General features: G+C 32.6%; 5 protein-coding genes across 6 annotated transcripts in view; 3 read left to right on the top strand and 2 right to left on the bottom strand.

The window, feature by feature from the left end:
• The window catches only part of LOC132696486 (uncharacterized), a 94,055-nt gene extending 84,734 nt beyond the window's left edge, over positions 1 to 9,321 (top strand). The window contains exon 3 of the mRNA XM_060661330.1: positions 1,191 to 9,321. Within this exon, the coding sequence (XP_060517313.1) occupies positions 1,191 to 1,570 (380 nt within the window). The 3' untranslated portion in view covers positions 1,571 to 9,321. The remainder of the gene's footprint in view (positions 1 to 1,190) is intronic.
• Positions 9,322 to 10,812: 1,491 nt separating this feature from the next.
• On the top strand, positions 10,813 to 11,608 carry LOC132696995 (protein archease-like). The gene is made up of 3 exons (XM_060662223.1): positions 10,813 to 11,001; positions 11,055 to 11,079; positions 11,135 to 11,608. The coding sequence occupies exons 1-3, from the start codon at positions 10,950 to 10,952 to the stop codon at positions 11,529 to 11,531; spliced, it is 474 nt and encodes a 157-aa protein (XP_060518206.1). The 5' UTR covers positions 10,813 to 10,949; the 3' UTR covers positions 11,532 to 11,608.
• A 1,219-nt stretch (positions 11,609 to 12,827) lies between these two features.
• Positions 12,828 to 13,670, top strand: LOC132696997 (transcription initiation factor TFIID subunit 10). Its single transcript, XM_060662224.1, has 3 exons — positions 12,828 to 13,062; positions 13,120 to 13,299; positions 13,427 to 13,670. The coding sequence occupies exons 1-3, from the start codon at positions 12,955 to 12,957 to the stop codon at positions 13,532 to 13,534; spliced, it is 396 nt and encodes a 131-aa protein (XP_060518207.1). The 5' UTR covers positions 12,828 to 12,954; the 3' UTR covers positions 13,535 to 13,670.
• A 6-nt stretch (positions 13,671 to 13,676) lies between these two features.
• Positions 13,677 to 15,223, bottom strand: LOC132696994 (lysosomal thioesterase PPT2 homolog). Of its 2 annotated transcripts, XM_060662221.1 has the most exons (5): positions 14,916 to 15,223; positions 14,721 to 14,862; positions 14,560 to 14,667; positions 14,207 to 14,480; positions 13,677 to 14,155 (listed from the first exon to the last, which is right to left on the bottom strand). In XM_060662221.1, exons 1-5 carry the CDS (start codon positions 15,042 to 15,044, stop codon positions 13,957 to 13,959), a joined length of 852 nt encoding a protein of 283 aa, XP_060518204.1. In that variant the 5' UTR covers positions 15,045 to 15,223; the 3' UTR covers positions 13,677 to 13,956. The 2 variants fall into 2 exon arrangements, with proteins under 2 accessions (XP_060518204.1, XP_060518205.1); XM_060662222.1 differs by lacking the exon at positions 13,677 to 14,155 and having other exon boundaries at positions 14,276 to 14,413.
• Positions 15,224 to 15,639: 416 nt separating this feature from the next.
• LOC132697077 (uncharacterized) lies at positions 15,640 to 21,489 on the bottom strand. Its single transcript, XM_060662348.1, has 4 exons — positions 21,401 to 21,489; positions 19,196 to 19,596; positions 18,931 to 19,139; positions 15,640 to 16,128 (listed from the first exon to the last, which is right to left on the bottom strand). The coding sequence occupies exons 1-4, from the start codon at positions 21,451 to 21,453 to the stop codon at positions 15,904 to 15,906; spliced, it is 888 nt and encodes a 295-aa protein (XP_060518331.1). The 5' UTR covers positions 21,454 to 21,489; the 3' UTR covers positions 15,640 to 15,903.
• Positions 21,490 to 21,843: the final 354 nt, after the last annotated feature.

The raw sequence follows: 21,843 nt of genomic DNA, 5'->3' as shown, positions 1-21,843 counted from the left end.
ATAACAGTCACTTCGAACAAGCTGCCAAAGAAATTAATTTCGACCATATCATCAACGAATTACTCGAGCAGATTCCCCTTCCCTAGAGTATTCAAGTTTCAGACTTTCTGTGAGAATTATTGATTAAGTTTTGGATGGTAGGGGCACTCCAGCGCAACATGTACCTTCATAATAGATAATTTTTTTACACCTTCTGTATTTCAAGAGCGACATTAGTATTGACAACAATTATTATTATTATTATTATTATAAACAAGGTTGTTCATGTATTAGCACAATATCTTTTTGTCTGCGATCTTACCCTTGATCATTTTTATAATTGCTATGTAATCTGTTAAATCAATTATAATTTTGCAACTATTATTCAAGTAATTATTCATGTCATATTAATCATTAATTTTATGTAACCTATTTACCTAACGGTTAACAATGGTCCCACATACAGCACATATCACACAATTTGTTGTTGAAAATATTAGGGACGGAAACGTCCATATTGCATATGTCCATCCATATGCATAATTTAATATTTTATATAATTCAACTAATTATGTACTAAAATTGTTAAAAAGGTCTAATAACTTGTATACAATGTATACAGTGAAAACACTAGCTTTTTTTTTGGTCAGATGGGAATCTAAAAATTTGTATTTAAAAGCCGAAAAGCAACTGAAAAAAAATTATTATTTCTATTCTCTTCTGTAAAATGCAAAATTATACACCGATCTAGCGTGCAGATAGTGTAATTTTGCCACATCAGTTTCGTTTCCCACTTATCCGAGCCACTTCGGACATTTCCGCGATTTTACCGCACGGGTTTGGGAGCGATCGGATCTTTTCGGAGATATTTCCCACGCTTAGAATTTTGACGTTTGCCAATTCTGACGGTCATGTCAGTGAATGTATTCGTGTTGTTTTGCGAAAATGTACCCAAAAACTAAAGGTCGTAGAAAAAGTATAGTATGCAACACGTTCGGTAAACTTTTTAACTCACTGGTTTATTAAACACTCGCTCCGCTCGTGCCAAATAAACTTGTGAGTCAAATACCGTTTACCGCACTTGATGCATAATATACTATTACCGCACCTGTTGCATAGTATACTATTGCCTGGGTCACCTTGTATATTGTATATTTGTTTTTGTAAATAAATCCTTATTTACATATATAAAAAACGAACGAATATTTCAGATCCAAACATTCCGCTGTTGGCGAGGCCGCATCATGCGACAACGGGAAAAGAAGACTGTTGCTATACCCACTGCGGTACACCAGGCAGGGGGGCTAACGACGAGCCGGCGGCACACCACCGCGGCGGTCCCGTCGACGTCTGCGAACACTGCCCCGGGAGGCCCCCGACTACTAACATCACCACCTCACTGTCTCCGTCAGTCGGAGATACCCGGGGAACCACCCCATCGTCGGCCGTACCACGGACTATTAACAAAGTGTGGAACCTATTATTAATCACCGCGTTGTTGACACTTAGGAACAACCGCAAACAATTTGCTGACCTTTTGAAATGTTTAATAGAGTGTGCGACAAGTGTTCGGACGGTGCCAGAATGCTGATAGATACAATAACAATGGAGATGGCCAGAGACCGAGTCGTGAGAAGCCGGCGATTCTTAGAAGTAGGCGATAATATGTGTTCTAGCCGACTACCATGGGAGGTTTGTCTGTGACGACGTGTGATCTTTTGCTCAACCGACCGGGTCGGTACGATCCCTGTTTTCTTTTGTTCAAAATCGATTTTATCGGTAACGGTACTCTCTTGATAGTCTGCAGGGTACCTAATGAAGCTGGCAATGGTGGTAGAAGATCGATCAAACGTTCCATTATAAACCACGTCTGCCATGCAGAAAGTAAGATATTTGTTGCACAGGGTGTGTGGAAAAATTTGTACAAAACATATGGAGATGACAGTGGATTGAAAAATAGTATTCCTGTAAACGTAGGCCCTTGCAGAAATACAAAACTTCAAAATTCTTTGCAATAACTTTCTTCAAGGTTAGAATATTGGAATGAACTTGATAACAAAAATAACGTCGTACGGCCCTTTAATTATTAAGTTGCAGCAAACATTTTTTTTTTACTTAAAACTTGACAAAGCTTGCTTAGTCGATCAAAATTGGGATTTTAACAAATTTTCCTGTTAAAATACAAATTTTAACGATTTGCACATAAATCATATGACTATTCTTCTTCATTTCCAGTTTATTTTGACTATGTTTTATGTTTAATACAAGTTTTCCATCCACCATCCCATTTAGTACCACTTTGAAGGGACTTTCAACTAACGCAACAACATTTTTACCGAAAACAGATCTTAAAGATCACATACCACTCAGAATCTGGTATTGCACTAGAAGATTCTCACCTTAAAAAATTGTCTTCTTTAAGCTGTTAAAGTCCTACAAAATCTGGCACCTGTCAGATACTATGCTAACCTAAAAACAAGGCTTGTTTTGAAATAACAACGATTGGTTGGTGTAGATGTGTTTTTTTTGTAACTGAGTTTTTGATATATCTTCCATCAATCAAATTTTAGATCGCTTTGATGATTCGTTCAAGCGTTTAATTAACAGAAGAGAGAAAATGCGTAGTTCTAATGCAGAACGTTCCTTTTATCAACAAAATTATACTATAACTTAACACAAAAAAATGGAAAATGGAAAGCAAGACAAGATTTTTACGTACCCACCATTTCCCAAACTTTTGCTAGAAAGTAGATGCCACAGAAACACACAGACATCTTTTCTATTTTTGTGATAACAACGCTTTTTTAAAAGAAAGGACATTTCGAGAAGTTTGCAACGCAACAACCTACGCTTTCCTGAGATTTTCTACGCATCCTGTCTGTCTCAGTATGTACGATAGCTAATTATCTTATTTGCGATGTACTATACATATTTTTGGGCAAAAGAAAAATCTTATCGACTCGGATTTGGCCTCCCGAAATACCTGTGGCTCACAAAATGTTTATCAAGAAATGTGTTCACGTTACCGCGTACATTATCATCAAGTTTGACGTTTCCAGCGTACTGGACGACCATTTCCGAAAGCAAAAGCGCAGGAGATGCTCTTCAAAATTCATTATACAAGGAGTGCCTTGTCTAACGAGCCAAAAACAATTGGAGCAGTGGTCGAAATAGACCGACTTTATTTAATATTTGTTGTGTCGTTTCAACTTTCTCCTCAAGTTAATTTAATTTTAAAAAATTATTTAAAATTTGTATTCTTTTAGTGAAGATTTTATTGTCCCGATAGTTATAAGACACCTTGGATTGGTAAATAACACAAAGGCATATTTTCAATGGAACGCACAAAATATTTATTTTTTACTTCTTCCCGTTTTTATATGACATATTTTTTAAGATGAAACATGTTAATAAATAAACTAAACGTGTGTAAATAAAGTATATTATTAAGCGTACTATAGCCGACATTTTTAAATTAAAGACAAAATGGTAGCGATAACATACAGGGTGGAACGATACTGTGTATATAAGAGGCAAAGTTCGTTTCCTATACGTTACACAGACAAACCTAACTAGAACGGTTGTCTGGTTGTTTTTTAGAGAAATTTATTATTAAATGCACATAGATTTGTCTAGGACTGCGATATTGTGGAATCGGAGTCATGAAATTATACCAATATTCTACCGTCAATTATGTTCGTATCCAGACCTCAGTTGTTTTAAATATGGTAAAAGTATTGGAGAACTACGAAAGGATACCAGGGGACAGTTCTTGCGCATAATAAAATTAGTGTCAATTTATGAGGTATCCCACAATATTTTTACATTTCTAAGTGCACGTTTGTATTTCTTCCGTTTTGGTTACCACCGACGACTTTGGATTTTTTATTTGAGGAAAGAAAACCACTCCCCTGGTTTTCTTCCTTCCATTTCAAAGCACTCTGCTGTGAAGATGGACTATTTTTGGCTTTTAGCATTAAGCTAAATCAAGCTAACCAAAACTGAAAACTGCTTGAGTTTATTATTTTTGATTTCGTTTTTAGATGATTTGTTGGATCTATTTCTCGCAGTTTCCCGAAAGTGCAAGATTTTGATGGAATTTGCGATTCCTTTACACTTTATTGAGATATAAATATTTGCTCTTTTTTAAGTCTGTATAAAAACTCCTTAGTCGCTCTTTGATTTGTTTGATATAATTCTTCCATTGTCACTCAGATTGAAGAGCCGATGGTGAACTGCCCTGAGACTAGCCCCAACAGTTTTCCTCATTAAATGTTGGTATTATCTGACTCTATTCTAACAGGGCTATTGCGAAGTATATTATACATATTGGTGATTATGTAATTAAATTGTTATTGAAATGTTAAATATTAAATATTGATAATTTTTTACAAATTTATTTTGATATGTGAAGGATTTGAAAGGCAGCCGAAGCCGTGCCAGCATATGTGGCAGATCTGAACTCATTTGTTTCGGTATTCGTCGAATGTATTCGATTATATTTTTTATTGGCATTCCGAATGGAACGTAACAATTGAATAAGCGCGAATACAGACGCACGAATCGATATATAATGAACATGTTTATGTTTACATAAGTTTGTGTCCGTCCGAGATTGTTACTTAGGCTTCAATTTATAAACAAAAATATTTGACATTCGTGTGTTTGTATTTCCGATTATGAGGCCCTATGAGATTCTACAAGATGGTTGTTTAACATGTGTATGACCGTCGATGGGGATTTTCTAATATGCATTATATTTAAGCTTAACAAAGTATACTTTAGCAAATGCCGCGAGAATTTTGTTTTGTGCAGTTGAAACTGAGAAAAAGAAATTAAACGCAAAATTGTGCAAACGACATTTTTTTATGTGCCAAAACGACAAAACTAAAATCGGTGAGTGCAGCGTCAAATAATCATACCGTCGCCAACGATATAAAACGCATAACGGCACATTTTCTTCCATATCAATCCTCATGCTCTTACTGTTTGGTAACACATTTTCGTTGCGTACGAAGTAGTACGATGGTCCTAGAGGTTGTGTTTAAAAAATATTGCGTGAAATATTTCGGCGTGACTTTTGAGAAACGTTTGTATTCCTGATGGATATTGTATTGTAGTACCTTACTTTCGTAGATCAGGAATTTAATTTGTGTTTGTTGTTTAAATTGCTAAATAGGACTCCGAGTTGTTTTCGTAAAATTGTTTTGCTAATATTACGGGATATTCTACCAAAAAATATTACTGTAAATCATCAGTTAATTTGGGTAGGTTGCGTTTTTTGTTGTACGATATACATATTTAAGAGTTTAAAGTAAAAGAGATGATTGTACGCCTATGTTTAGTAAGAAAATCAAAAAAGTTTTCTGGATGCCCAAAAATAGTAAACAGCTAAGTACAATTTGTTGTGAAGTTTTAGCTAGCACTTACACTAATACGGTACATATTTAGGGTTGGTTTTGATGAATTGTCGCAGTTTCTTTTCGTTTGAAATTACGTTTCTTTGATTAGACGACAGCCATCAAATATGTGCTCGGTATGTACAAATGAAAGTAGCTGTTGGTGTCGTTTTGGCGACCAGAAAACGAAAACTGGTATAAATTGGAGAAAAACGACTACAATAGGATTTTGTAGTAGTTACGTCCGCATCTAATGAAAAAGAAGCAGATTTTTTCGATCACTGCGCGAATTTACAAAAACATAAAACGCGAAAGGACCGAAGGGATCGGTTGTGACGCATATGTCTTGTCAACTAGCAGTGTTCGTTAGAGAAATAAACTGCAAATTTGAAGGGTGTGGTGTAAATTAGCTGGAGGTTTATCGATTCAAGATAATCTAAATGATCTCGTTCAAATGAAAATTGAGATAGTCTGTAAATACATTTTTTTTAATGTCAAATTTAATGCCGCTTACGAAACCACTGAAAGGTAGCGAAAAATAAAATATAGATCTTAATTTACCAATGCAAATTCTTGAGGAATAAGCCACAATTTCTGAAAAACTGGTCAGAGCTTTTGCCTCAATTTAAATTAAAAATTAATTAACGTTTATATTTTATTTTTCGTGGAATTTCAGTTCTTTCGTACAAATGGGTTTTGTATGATACCTATGTAAATATCTGAGATTATTTTGGGTCGAACTATCCAGCTAATGGGAAAAGTACAAAATGCGTTTCCATAAAAAGGTCTTACGTTAACCACGAATTTTATATGTTTATGTACCACGCATCAACCCGAACATACAACTGCTTGCATGGATTTTAATCTATTTTTGTTAACGTCTGAATCACACTTTGTCAGCTGTTTTTAAGGAAATGTATAGCCTCTCTTAGTTTTACAAAGGTTAAATTATTTTTTGATAAAAAAAAAACAGTTATTATAGCGTGGAATGCGGCTATAATCGATTTTTTAAAGTGCTCGGTATATAAGACTTCAAACATTGCAAAGCAGACACTAATTTTTAGGCATAGCGGTATAACTTTTTAGGTATAAGTTTTTATTTTTTCGATTCTTTCGAAATGAGCAAATCCGTTGTCATTAGCATTCGAAAGTAAACGACAACTTTTGGGTTTGTTATAAGTCGTGGCGATTATTTCCAGAACTATAATTGTCATTAGAGGTTGAAAAAAAATCCTATTAAGCAAGTTGACCAGGAGAACGTGCTGTAGGAGTGTTTTTCCGTTTCTAAGTTATTATTATTATCAAAAAGCAAATATTTCGATATTAAGGACGGAAAGATATCACTGATACCTGTTCCTAAATGCATCACTGTAAAAACAGCGCGATGACACAAAATAACTACGAAATTCTATTAAAGAAAACACCCATTTAGATTTTCAGTATGCTTTTACTGCATTCAACCCTTATAACCTTTAATTACTATTTACAATTTTTTTCATATTATTTTCTATTCTATGAGGTTCTATCGATTATGTTAAAAAAAAATCCAATTACATTTTTAATATCTGTTCTTTTATTGAGGAAACTTTGCTGAATTTAACCCTTGTTAGCTTTAATTATTTATCACTCGTATTATTTTTTTATTCTTCCTTATTCTTTATATATAATTAACCCAGACTACAAACTAATCACAATAGTAATTTGTATTGCTTCATATGCATACAATAAGAGAGCAATAAAATTACCGAAACTTTACGACATAAGAATTTGACTTTTTAAATATGAAAATAATCAATTATTATTATTTCCAAAATATTTATAGACGAATTTGTTGAAGAAACATGACTATAATTATAGACATAATTATTTTGAACCACTCAGTTGTAGCAGTATTCGCCTACTGGAACTGGACTTTTCTAAGAAAAAAACAGAAACATTTAAAAATGCTTTCAGCAATTTCGTCGAACTCCTCGAAAAGATTTTTTTCCGAACTCTTGCCAATATTATTAGTTTCATTTAGTCGGTCACCTCTCCAGACTGATGAAGCACCCGGTACGTTGTCACACTCAAAAGAAAACAAGTGCAATAATTAAGAGAATTTATATGATTAAGGACGTGTCTGTATAAAGACAACCGCAATTATATACTCAATAAAACGTTCTGCTTTGCACAGTTTCGAAATACAAAATGTTGATGTTTAAAGTATATAATAATCGTTGCCTAGAATTAGCGTTGTTGTTGTTATATTCGGAGAAAATAGCAAAATATATTTTTCGTTTGATTTATTGAATATACACTAGTGTGTAATATATAGGGGTAATAAAAAAGTATTTTAAACAAAAATTTAACTAGGAATTTTAATACTATAGGAGCTACAATTCGCTACTAAGGTATAATTGCACAAAATAGGGTAGTTTTTAGGGAGAAAGTTTGTAGCCTACATTATACGCTAGGTTATTTGTTGAAATACGAAAACGACCGTCTCAGCCGCGGGTTTTTTGATTTCGCTTGTTCAAAACTAAAAAAAAATCGTCCGCAATATGAGATCATAACGTTTTTAGGTATATGCCGCACATTCACCGTTTTTAAATAAAGTAGACCAATACGTGGCATTGACTTTGTGTAAATTCGACTGAACGAATTCAATGTTAGTGTACATAATAACGTTTAAGTCAATGAATGAAATAGTACTTAGGGTAAACTCTGAAGACTGGACCCAGTCCCAGTTGTAAATAGGTAAATGTATACCGTTTTATTGAATATTAGAACGTTTTGATTCACAGAATTCTGTGATCGGGGGGTGGAATTCGCTTAAAACAGCACTGGAACTTGCAGACTCGATAAATGACGCGTTATATACAGGGTGTCCAGTAGAGCAACAGGTGGTACCCGCCAATAAATGAAAATAATATTCTTTCAATAATTTAAAACGGATAAAGATCAAAGTACAAATTCAATACCAGTATTGGGACTACAGCACTCAATGGACTATTTATTTATGAATTTTCACTCTGCAAGGCAGAGACTGCTTGGACTTCAAATATAAAAAACATCTTGCCCTTAGTCACACGAATACACTAATTTTGAATTTGAATATCTTTATTCGTTTTAAATTTGTGATAATTTTTAGAAAATTACATTTCACGTTCAACATCGTTTCAACGAGCAATATTTGCAAACATTTGCCTACTGCGCCTGTTGCACAGGCGGATAAGCTACGAGATACCCTGTATATCCTGAAATATTCGATTTTTAATGCTCCAATGCTCTTAGTTTTTTTTGTAATACGAATACATGTGTCCTTGCACTTTCGGAATTGCAGTTTCTCTCATTTAGCTTGCCCTCAAGAAAGATATGACATTTTCAAAATTGAATATAAAATCTCATTTTTAAGTTGTTTTTCATACAAGATTGTTTAAACGAATATTTCAGGGTCTTAATCATCTTCCTAAACTTTTTTCTTCCAGAGTTATGATGCAACGTCAGGCATGTTAATGGCGGTTTTTAGGTACATATTTTAGTCCTTTCTGTGGAACAAAATAACTTCTCAACTGTTCTATTCACTGTCTCAACACCAAAATAGTTAAATAATCCAGAATATCTCGCTGACAAAATGTGGTACAGACTTAATGTTCGTTATTGCTTAACGACATGTTTCGTGTTATCTTCTACAGAGTGTTTTATAATAACGACCGTTAGTTTATTTTTTGTGGAAACGTCCGTAAACGCATATGGCAAACAAAGTGCGGTGTGAATTTGCAGAAAACTTTAATATTAAACATTATGTGTAAGTCACAACAATATTCATTTATATTAACCTTAAGGTTGATAATGACGTTTTTTTATTAGTGAAAAGTATTATAATATTGAAAAACGATGAAATAAAAATTTCAAATTAGTCCTGTTTAATGTTGTTGATAGTACAGTTGACAATAAAGATCATTTCGCGAATGGCTCTTTTTGTGGCGGATGTAAATTTATTATAAGTTGTACCGAAAAAGCACCATTGCATTGAAATAATCTATAACCTTTACATGGAACAAAAACAGATATAATTTCCGTGAATCGCTAGTCGATTACCCTGTTTACCGGACATTACCAAGATAAGAAAGGGCCACTATATAGGGCAGCATGTAGGTATTTTTTTCATCACCGGGTTCTTAATAACAAGTGCTATTGAATAGTGCGGAAAAATGGCAAGGGAGGGAAGGGCAAAGGGCGCCGACGTAGAGTAACTTTTCTTATCATATTAATGTTCGGTGACCCTCTATTTTACTTTTCAGTTTTTTGAGTCTCTTGAAAAAGGTCAATATAAAAATAATGCCTACTTTTACTAATACTTAGTTAATTAATTAATAATCTAAGCATATGATAAGAGTTCTATATATAAGTATTTTTTTTGTTAATAGGTACCGTATTTGTTCCGTCATCAGGAAGATGTGTTTACTGGTTACCAAGTTATTAAAAAAAGGATAAGTAATATATATTAGTTAACCATCCAGAAGGGTACCAGTGGTAACACCTACAAATAGCCGCCAGATGTCATTTTTGATATAAAAATTGTTCGGTGCTAAATAAAGTGCTTACGGTCCTCACATCATAAAATTTCATGCATTAATCTCATGGTCATGATGAAATAATGACATCAATAAGTCAGACAATAAGGTTTTCCGGGTTGCCAAATCGTTCACCCAGCATCAAATATGAAAAAAGCTGTTTCAGCAGACTTATTAATCTCTAATATATAATCTCATAAATGACCCCCAGTATTAATGTTAACCAGATTTCGCCACCAATAGCCTAAGACATCCCAATATGAAAAGAAAAAAAATGATCAAGCGATCTTATTTCCTATTTGGTCTAACACTACAAAGGATGTCCACATAGTCCACTGCTAAATGCATAAATTCATACCCCAAAAAATAGTCGTTTTAATTATTAGTGTTAACAAAATTTTACCACCATTAATTTAATAAGTCCAAATATGATTAAGCAGTTTTGTTAGTTACACACGATATGCAGTTTCCAATTAAATTTTAGTGCAAACCGAGGTACGAACATTGCTAAATCGTAAATTCAAACCGCAAAAACAGTCTTAATCCATTACTATAAGCAATAAATTTAAGACCTTTAGCTCCGCATTAGGAAAATAAATCCAATTCCAAATCCAATAAATCAATTCACCATTTTTAAAAAAGGCTATATTAAAAAGTTCAACACAAATTATTAAACAAGTTGTATTTGTTACTTATGGAACATATATCTAGCTTAATATTAGAAATACACGTATGTGGCGCTATCTAGTCACGTTGTAGAAACGAATTAATTGAATTTAATTAATTAATTCATGAATAAAACAGACATTCGTGAGACACATTTGATTTGCGGAAGAAAAAAAATAGCATGTTCATCTAAATTCAGTAATGAACTTTACTAAATAAAGTGGTAGAATTGTTCAATGTGAGCAGTTGGTACGTGCAACGCTGGCCCACGCCAAACGAATTAAGAAGAACGAGCCACACAAATAGCCTTAAAAGTGCGGGTATTAATTTTTATTAGAAAATACTTACGATGTCTCAATTTTCTTCAGCAGAGCTAACGTTACCCGTAAAAAAATATGAATGTAAGTTTGGTTCTCTCTATGGGTAATTTAATTAAGTCCTGTCTCATTTTTAGATTTGGACCATACCGCAGATGTCCAGTAAGTCTGCGATGTTCTAGTTCAGTGATAAATTCATTCCTTCCAAATGTTTTAGACTTCACAGTTGGGGCGATAGCTTAAAAGAAGCATTTGAGCAATGTGGAATTGCAATGTTTGGGTATATGACGGAACTAGATAGTGTTGAAATCAAGGAGTGCTCAGAAATTGTAGCAACAGGTCATGATTTGGAAAGCTTGTTGTTTCATTTTCTAGATGAGTTGTTGTTTTTGTTTAGCTGCGAACCATTTCTAATTTGTAGTAAATTAACAATTACAGAGTTCCTTACAGAAGGAGAAGAGTTAATGATTAAATGCAAGTGTTATGGGGAGGAGTTTACTTTAGGAAAACACCCACAGGGTACCGAAGTTAAGGCCATTACTTATTCAGCTATGCAGATTGTTAATGAACCTGAGAAAAGCAGGTTTGAGGTATTTGTTATTATTGACATTTAGTATTTCCTGTTTGCATTTGGTGTATATATTTTTATTATTAATGTAATTTTATGTTAAAAAGGAGTCATAGTAAAATGATTTTGTTTATTTTCAAACTTTACAGTAACTGATGTCTCTAATATCATGCATTTTGGTAAAAAGGCATACAGGTATTTTCTGTTGAATGGTTGCCTATTGAATTGCCTAGCAGCATATCCAATATGTTTACAAGATTTTCATTCAATAAGCCTTTAAAACAACCAATGAAATCAGCTTTTCTTTTTATGCTTTCTGCGTTTCGTATATTGTTTCCCATAATTTAATAACATTATGTTCTTGATGTTCCTTCATATGTTTTTAGTCTATGTCGACTCAACTTCTTTTGAGTAACCAAAATGGTTTTTCCAAAACAAAACTGAAAGATAAATCATTTTTATCAATAGTTCCCACTTTTATTTTACAATGTCACAGTCTGAAATGAAATTGTTTGATGGTTGTATTGTATAACCTAATTTTGTCATCATAAAATAATTTTTGATTCGTTTGAAGGCAATAAGCATCCCCTGACATTTGTTCCAGTTTGTCTTTCCAGATTTCAAACCCTACAAAAAATATGTGAGGGACACTATTAAGCAAAAAAATCAGAAATTTGAAAAGCAATTAAAACCTTCAACCCCTCTATACCTGCCATTGTGTTAAACTGTAGCTTTTATAGCTCCATTTTCATATCGTAGATCAGGTGATCTCTGAGCGATACGTGAGTTAAAGGTTTTGTGACTAAAGTCACATTTGCATTGAGGGCAGTAATAAATATCTTGAATTCGGTTATATTTAAAACTGATTAAGGTAAATATATTTTCAAATTATTGAAAAATATATATTTTTAACCAATAAAAGAAATGGCCTTCGGTTAAATCTACCAAATATGCGCAGGCTATTCGCCCAAACTATTCCGTTTTCATTACGATTTAACATTTGTATGGGAGAAATTCATATTATTTTTTAATTAGTGGAAATGAATGAGGGTTTTTTTAATAAATTGAAACCTGTGGAAGTTTATGAATTCCTTGTGATTTGTAAAAAATAATTTGTTAAAATTCGCACTTGTCTTGGTGAGGGTTAATTCCTTGTCTATCCTTACGAAAAAGGAATAAGGGTTTAAATGGCATGCGTTTTGGGCATATATGGAATACTATCGGTCCTTCCTATGATGTGTACATGTTCGTTAAAGCAATAAATGAATGCGGAATGGGCGAATGATTATGACAGGGTTGCCTTATTAAATTTTTAAGAATAAGATAATTTTTTTCTCTGATTTGGTTCTGTAATGCTTCCTAGTGGTATACTGTGGAATTGTATTCTAAATAAATAATAAATTAACTGTTTGGAATATAGGTTTAGCGTGTAGTGCTACAGTTTAAATTTATATTTTGGCTAATCAAATATGAATAACCAATTTCAAGATGAGAAAATGGATGATGATCCTCCTCCGTTGACTTTAGGTCAACCACTGAGTGATCTTCTGTTGCAACTCGAAGATTACACACCTACGGTAGGACTATGAAGGGCAGAAGAAAACAAATTAATGAAAGTATCTATTATTTTGTAGATCCCCGATGCTGTGACAGCCTATTACCTAAGGTCTTCGGGTTTTGAACCAAAGGACCCTAGGTTATTGAGGTTAATCTCTATAGCCGCACAGAAATTTATTTCTGATATAGCAAACGATGCCTTGCAACACTGTAAGATGCGATCTACAAATTCTTCAAGTAGCCACGGTACCTCAAAGGTAAAAATGTGTTTTCATATTAAATATTAAAATTTTGATAATAAATATACCTAACTCAAAATATGGTATTCTTAAATGTACAGTTGCCACAATTCCTTTAATTTATTCACTTATTTTATTTTTTTAGAACTCTAAGGGAATAAAAGATAAAAGGTACTGCCTCACCATGGAAGATTTGGCTCCAGCATTGGCTGAATTTGGAATAACTATCAAAAAACCATCATATTATGTGTAAGCCAAAAAATAGGTTCTAACACATCATCATACTTTGTAACATGTTGACTTGTCGAGGTCTAAAAATTTTTGGCGTAATTGTTTATTTTTGCCTTCTGTAACATCAATCCTTCGTAGTAAATAAAACATGCAAAGTAGTGATTATTTTATTTTTATATTTATGTAATAAATATACAAAAACAGTTAAGCTAGTAAGGGGTCTTGACCCCACTAACTACAAATTCTATTATCTATGTCATTCATTTGGGTCAATCAAATGCCAGATTTGCTTTACATGATAAGAAATTTTAATAATCCCGTCAGGTTTGTTTTGTGACCAATAACAAATCCTATAAAACACATCCAAATTTTACAAGCAATTCTAAATGAGATCTTTAAGATTTTTATTTTTTTGTTCCTTGAAGCACTAGCTGACAACTAGCATTAATCTAAATATGGCACAATATATTTGTCAATAACTGATATGTTAATATGCCAGCCAAAGTGGTTTACCCCAGGCACTGTTACTAATTTCAATCGATTATCTTTGTTAAGAGTTTTCAGGCCGATCTTATCTTCCTTATATATGTCACGTTCCACAAATTCTACTACAGTACCGTTTGAGTTGTAAAAGCCAAATTGACTAAAAGTATTAAGTTAACAACTTGATGACCAAAACAAGAGATTTGCATACCTAGATTGCCATGGAGTTATCACATCATCATCAGGTCCACCAATAAGAACCAACAATTTTAGTTTTGTTAGAGCATTTTTGAAATCATTGCTTCTAGTTGATTCAATCTCATTGTTTACATATGGTAAATACTGAGAGTAGCTGAAATATAAAGGCTGATGGTAGGGATCATTCCAGTAATTACCAATAGATGTGTGCTGTCCTATTCTGGAATAAAACAATTCAAATGCCGTCTCTAAAGCTAGCCCTGGGAAATATAAGTGCAAAAATTGAGCTGAAATGAAGTGAGAGTTCAATTAAATCCATTTGGAAAAGATTGGCCTTCTAAAAAAATAAACCTAATTTTTACTTACTTCCATATTGACCCGCCTGGGGTCCACTAAGTGAAATAAAATTATTGACGCTATGGTTAGGATTAGCTTGTAACAGAGTCCTTGCCAAAAGAGCACCTTGGGAGTAACCTTGGTACCAAATTATATATTATTACAGTGAAGATATACCTAACAAATTTTACCTAAAAGATGGACGCCTGACGGATGCTCCATTGTAATATTTATTATATTCTCATTTATCCTGTTGACTTGATACCACATACTATCAAGACTAGACCAGCCTCCAAATCTGTCAATATTGTAAACAATGGTACCAGGATGATTCTAAAAAATTATAGTTCTGCAAATAACAATTACAACCAAACACCATTTGTTACCTTCTCAATTCTCTCTTTAATAAGTTCCATGCTCTCAAATCCAGTGAGAATTCCATGTAATAATATAACTGGTTTATAGCTCAATACTATGTGAAGAAGTGTTAAAAATATTACAAATTTGTTGACCATTTTCTCAGTTAATTCAATTAGAATTAATTATCAACAAAAATCAGTCGCAATTGCATACCAGTTACAATTATAGCGAAATGAAACACTGATTGTCTTTCTAGATGCGTATAACATGTATTTATATAAAAATAAATTCTTTGTTTTGATTTTTGGCAATGACACCATAACCTTCAACTGTGAAAAACATGACCACAGACAGAAATTAGTATGGTCGCAAATGATCCATTCAAGTTCCAAAATTTCAAGTCTATGCGTCGGTATCGGTCACTTACCGAAAGATGGCGGTGAATAAACATTTTTGAGGTACAATGTCATCTCTGTTTAAATTTAGAGGATAAAGTCGATTTAACATAAAATACCAGATCGTAGATGGACTTTAGACACAACTTTTTACTCATAATAATAACAAGTTTATTAAATAAAATATAGTACCAAATGCATTTTGAATTATAATACGTCCTTTTCTTTAGGGGAGATTCGCTTGGTTCCAAAGTAATAGTTTTAGTTTTAGATTCCTGTGTTGGCATCGGGGAAATTATGTGGAAAAATTGAAAGGTGTTTAGGTTTAAGAATAAAAAGGCTGTTGGGCGGAAAATTTTATTTTTATTATTTATTTTTATTTAGTTCTTATAAAGGTACATCACATTGTATGGCAAAATATAGTGAAAAGACCTGACAATTTTTTTGCTTGCTCTGAGAATTTTCTTTTCTACTTTAAACAATTTTTGAAGAGCATTTTTTTAAAAACAATTTTTAATAATAATGATTTAATATAAATATTGCAAATTTGAAATCAGATATGTAAATATTTCACTCTTTTAAGTAAAATTTTAATTTTTATAATAAATTGCACTCCACATCAGATTTTACGTACTGTTTTTTCAATCAAACATGTCACCTTTTTTGGTCTGATGTAGTATATCGTATGAAGCAAGAGGAAACTGATAATTATTAGGCAGAGTAGGAAGATTTTGGAAATAAAATTTAGCGTGTACCCGAGCAGTTGCTGGAGTTTTTTGTATTGCGGCGATGTTTTTTGGCAAACTGTAATTTTCTCGATGACGTGGTGTGTATAGATCCATTGCTGAAAAAAAAACAAATTTATTTATGTTTTACGCTTACGTAGGTGCAACAGAAAAAAGAAGTGTCATTTATATAATTTAATTTATTTATTTATTGTTTAACCAATTTACAAAACTTTTACATTCTTTCAAGGCAAATTGAGAGAAAGAGAGCAGTTTAACAGCTAAAATCAAACAAGATTGCTTTGTACTTCAAAAAGAAGCACAATTATGGAACTTTCACAAAATCCATGTAATTTTGTTGTGCATGCGGTCTGTATAAAGTGTATTGCACGTATCGCAGAACTTCAAAGTGACGATAACCTTTGATAAACATAAATAATTGCACAAGTAATAACGATTTCCAATGACATTTTTACAAGAATCTCGAGCACACTACATGATAGACGAAGCCCCAAACTCTCTCGACTCAAGTTACGATACTGTTCCAACCAAATTATACCAAGTTTTATTAACGGCTAATAATTTACCCACGAAAACGGCAATTTTCACGGAATTTTAGATTTTTTACCCACAATCGACACACCCTGTACATGCTGAAAAAAATGTAAAAAATTCCTAAAATTGGGCTTATAACTCTGGTTGTCCCACGTCCTAGTCCATGAATTTTTCCAATAGAGTAAATGGTTCTCGAGAATACAATTTCTTAAGCCGTAATAGTCAATCAAAAGTCAATAGTCATCGCGGCTGGACTGAGCGCGAGGGATAGCGATTTTCATATGGATTTTTTTGAAATATCTCGAGCAGCGTGCGTGATAAACGAAAACCGTAAATACAAACATTGTAGCTCTTGATACAGCCTATAACGGTGTTTGAATGGATTAGTCATATTTTTCACGAATTTGGATTTACGGTTAATAATTTACTCCCTAAAAGAACAATTTTCAGGGTCTTTTAGATTCTTGTCCATATCTGAAACACCTTGTACATAATCGAAAAAAGGCGTAAAATAATAGTTGTAGCGCCGGATCTGCCACGTAAGACGTTACCAAAATTTTTCCGATCTGGTGAATGGTTTTGGAGGAAGCATGTTTTTCTGGAAGCAAAAATAACAAAAAAAAAAACAAAAATTAAAAAATATATATTTTGTGGTATTTGATTGCTCCCAATTTAAAGAATATAAATATATATGTATATATATATATATATATATATATATATATATATATATATATATATATATATATATATATATATATATATATATATATATATATATATATATATATATATATATATATTTTAATACTGCACGGAATATCGTGAACACATACAAAAGTTTCAGCTGTCTATACGAGTCATGTCATTAGGTATTTAAATTATAGCCAATTTCCAATAATAGGGAGACCCATTTTTATTATTTTTTTGAATTTATGGCGCATCCTGTACATTTAAAAAAAAATGTCAAGAACCAAAGTTTATATTCTTTTCTTACACCCTTGCAAACGCAATTTTTTATTTTTTAAAAATACTTGTCGACTTCCCAGCCCTCCCTATTTTAATAGATTCCGTTAGGGGAGCAAGCTTCATACGTGTGCCAAATTTGAAGTCGATAGCTTCAAATTTCGGACACTTATCGTGTTTCATAGCAATGTTCAATAAACAGTCAAAGAAAAAAAGATGGACGTCGAACTTTGACCAGAGCCATTTTTAAATATCCTATGCAATTCGTGAACTCTTAAAAAGGAGTAAAATTTGAGGCGTGTAGCTCAAACCGTTCGGAAGTTATCGTCGAAAAAGTTCCGGAAAAGAGAACGGAGAACGAACGGACAAAAACAAAATTTTCAATATTGGACTCTCTATAACAAAAATTAAGTTAATATAACCTAGCACTTCACATCTATCCTGACTCGCTTTCGAGAAAGGAACAACTGAAGAATTTTCTCCATAGTGGTAGTTAAAAAATGGAACAATGTGTAGATAAGTGAGTTCAGAAGAAACCCATTTTGAATGGTACAACTTCTGTGTAATATTGTATCAAATATAATTTAATTTTGGGAGCTCTAGAGTATCTAAATATTTAAAATTTAACCAATCCTGCATTTTACTCTTACAATCATATTTAAATAATTGGTTACCAGTCACGTACCCGTTGACAAAATATTGAAATAATTATGTCGCCAAATTTTTCAAAATTCAGACTGTCTGTGTGCGTGTGCTTTTAGAATGCATTTTTTACCGGACAACGCGTATGGTCATGTTTGTAAAATATTTCCTTATACCTATCTCTAACGGTATTTTATTTATTTTATAATTATTAAGTATCCTCGATTGTGGAGCAACAACTTCTGCAGTGCACAGACTGTTTACAAAACCAGGATTTACATAAAATTGACAGAAAGTCGTTTTTTTTTTTCAAATGACCTGTTTTTTTTTAATAAAATCTGATTATTTCGACATATTTGTAAGCGTAAGATAAAGGTAGGTAAGGCATATTCATGCAGGCGGGTGGGCGGGCATTCCAACCAACCAAAACTAACCAATTTAAAAATCATTATATTTTTCACAAATGACGACAATAATTGACGTAAAAAAGACGTCACTTAAATGACATAATTCGCATGAGGCATTAGTAGGTCAGATTCACGTCCTTCTGACTTCATATGTAACGTAACGACCCTCTACTACCTGGGAAGAACTTAAACTGTAGTCTGTTAGTAGATATATGTAACGTATTTTGCAAACATTTTCCAAAGTTGTTGCCACCTATTGATGCTGTGACACCGAAAATATTCCAAAACGACAGAGGAGACCCAAAAACTTAAGCAGCCGTCTATCCAAAACGATTAATGTGTGTGTGATACCTTTAGTTTATCGCCATAACTAATAATAGGGGTGCAGCATAAACCATCGTCTTTTGTGTGGTTGTGAATGACGCTGGAACAGATCACCATGCATCGCACGTGGTCGTCTACTTCGGAACTTCTTTTAGGTGTCCAGACTTTGATTTTGGTAGCCAAAGATTCACTCGGTTCACTGTTCGACGATTCGAATGTACATAAACATTCAAAATCTGTAAAAAGGGAGAGAAACATGAAATCATCGTACATTCACGACGAGAACACTTACGCTCCAATGGCGTGATGTTTGTTGCATTCGGCTCACTCGTTTTGGTATTTAATTCTTCGTGATGGTTTGACAAAGAGCGTTTAAGGTTTGTAAAGAAATATGTGAAATAAGCTCTTGGTGTTTTCTTGTTATTTTCTGAGGGCGGTTGTTGTCCAACTGCTGCATGTACGTGATGATCGTTAGGTGGCAGTGTGTCGTTGAATTGATGTGATGTCAAACGGATCATGTCATTTTCTTCGATATTCACTGGCGGGTTTGCCTTCTTGAATGCCATTAAAGTTACTGTCACATTGACAATGGGAGTTGTTGAGTAGTTTTCTGGATCAGATACGAGTCCGATAGTATCGTCGTTCTCGCAGAGGTCGCATGATCCCGTAGAATTCTTCGGGCTGGGGGCTGCCCTAGTATGCAGAGTTAACAACTGCAGAGTGAGAATGTGGAGTCCCAAATTCGTTAAAAGTTATTAATAGAAATCAAAACCTCGGTCATCAAAAATACAAAAAATAAATAAAATCTCATAGACATTTTGTAAAATTCACTCATTTATTTATTATAAGTTAATTAAGATTGTATTCACTTATAGTTTTATAATATTATATTATTATATATACGAGATCAAGTAACAAGATTTTAATTTTAAATACTCCACATTCAGTCATTCTGTCTAGAAATATTTCATATGTAATATAGGTAATATGTAATATGCTATTTCTGATATATTATGAATTTTATATCAAATAAAAATCAATAAATTAATAACAGAGCGATTTTTCTAATGGAAACAACCCCTTCTATTTATTTGCTTTGTATAAAAGAATAAATTGCCTGGTTGCAAAAATTGTAAATCAAAGAATATTACCAATAAAGCACCACGAAAATGGCAGCTGCTGTTTGCTGTCGTTTGACGTTAATAACACAAATGCTATTTTGATTTGTTTACTTTCTAAGAATGAATCAAATCTTAATAAAAATATTTTGACATTTTCTGGAAAAAATCTCATTTTCATATTATCTTTTTAAATTGTTTAATTTACTCTTAATATTATGTCCATTATTCAGTTTTGAGAAATAACAATAAAAAATGACTAAGTTAGGTAACATGAAACTGTCAAATATTTTGAAAAACGTTTTGTTGCTTCCATTTCGAAATCTTTAACTTTTTCAAATAGATAAGCCTAATTCAAAATTCTAATAAAATGAAATAAAAAAAAATAAAGTCATAAAAATTTAAGTTTTTGTTTTGACATGAAATGGCCAGAAACGGTAAGGCTGAGGTGTATGATAATATACAGTGTCACTATCAAATTAATCAATTTTATTATTTGAATTTTTCAATTATGATAAATCAACAGAACTTTTTTTGCTTTTATAAAGTTAAATCCATAATGACTTTGATTCACCTTTAACGGACGCATTTTTTTTAATATACCGTTTGTGTACATGAATTCAACAAATAACATGATTTTTCTATAAATTATCGTGTACCACACAATCAAAATTTGCAAAAACTGTTCCTATATGATATTGAATGTTCATAAAATTTAGAGGAATTAAAAACTTTCTTCATGTACAAGGTGCTCCTTTTAAAATAAGAAAGTTATTACTTGACTACGTGAAAAAATCAGAAGGAAAGTGCGACAAAAATGGCATGCTAATGGCAACTGCTAAAAAAGGATATGAATTTAATCAAATTGAAGTCATTTTTGGATTCAAGGATAATTCTGATACCTACATGAAAAAGAGTAGTTTCCTTGGGCTGACGAAATTCAAAAATTTACCTTAGCTAAATTTAATTGACGTGCCAGAGGATTTTTCTAAAAAAGTACTTTAACATTCATTAATTTAAATGCGACTTTACCCATTCTGGTATAACACCGAATAACAAAAAATCTGAAATTATGTATAATGCGAATCTGAATGAATGTTATTAAGAATAATGATTAAACAAATATTTCATCAAAAATAAGGCAGGTACCTAAACCATTTCTGCAGAGCTGTGTGAACACAGCACATGGTCTTTCACAATAAAAATTAGAAATTAACTACAAAATATTTGCAATTTCTTAATACCTATGATATAATGCAATAAGGTAATTCTACAAAAATCAGATGATAAACTATGAAAAATTGGGTACTAGGCGAAATCCAGAATATTCAGTATCCCAGAACACAATAAATATCCCAGAACACAAAATGAAAACTTACCAACACCCCCATGGTAACACAATTAACAGAATGAGACAAAACAAGAACTTCATTTTCGCCTGTATGAGTTGGTGGACATTTACGTTCCACCTTTTATAATGTCGTGCTGCAATTGATCACGTGATACTGTTCGGATATGCGCGAATTTATGCTTCTAATAGTACCGTGATACTTTACCGGGGATATTCCAAAACATTTTTTATTATATTTGACATATTTTACTTTTATATATAATTCCTTATAATTCCTTGAAATATTGTCCCATTTCCTTTTCGGATGCGACAATATTTTTTTTAAGTAAAGTAAAAATGCAGTTAACTTCATGGATGTTAAAAGTAAAACATAGATTAATTCTTGTTTTTACTTGTATGACACATTTGTATGACAGATACATCTGGAAGCTCTACCCTTGCCCTTTGCTTGTAATTTTCTTGTCGAAATTA

Source organism: Cylas formicarius, unplaced genomic scaffold, assembly GCF_029955315.1.
Source record: "Cylas formicarius isolate icCylForm1 unplaced genomic scaffold, icCylForm1.1 PGA_scaffold_1__22_contigs__length_36826433, whole genome shotgun sequence".
Classification (NCBI taxonomy): domain Eukaryota; kingdom Metazoa; phylum Arthropoda; class Insecta; order Coleoptera; family Brentidae; genus Cylas; species Cylas formicarius.
Note: the sequence above shows the minus strand (reverse complement) of the source record. Positions and strands in the feature narration are given on the sequence as shown.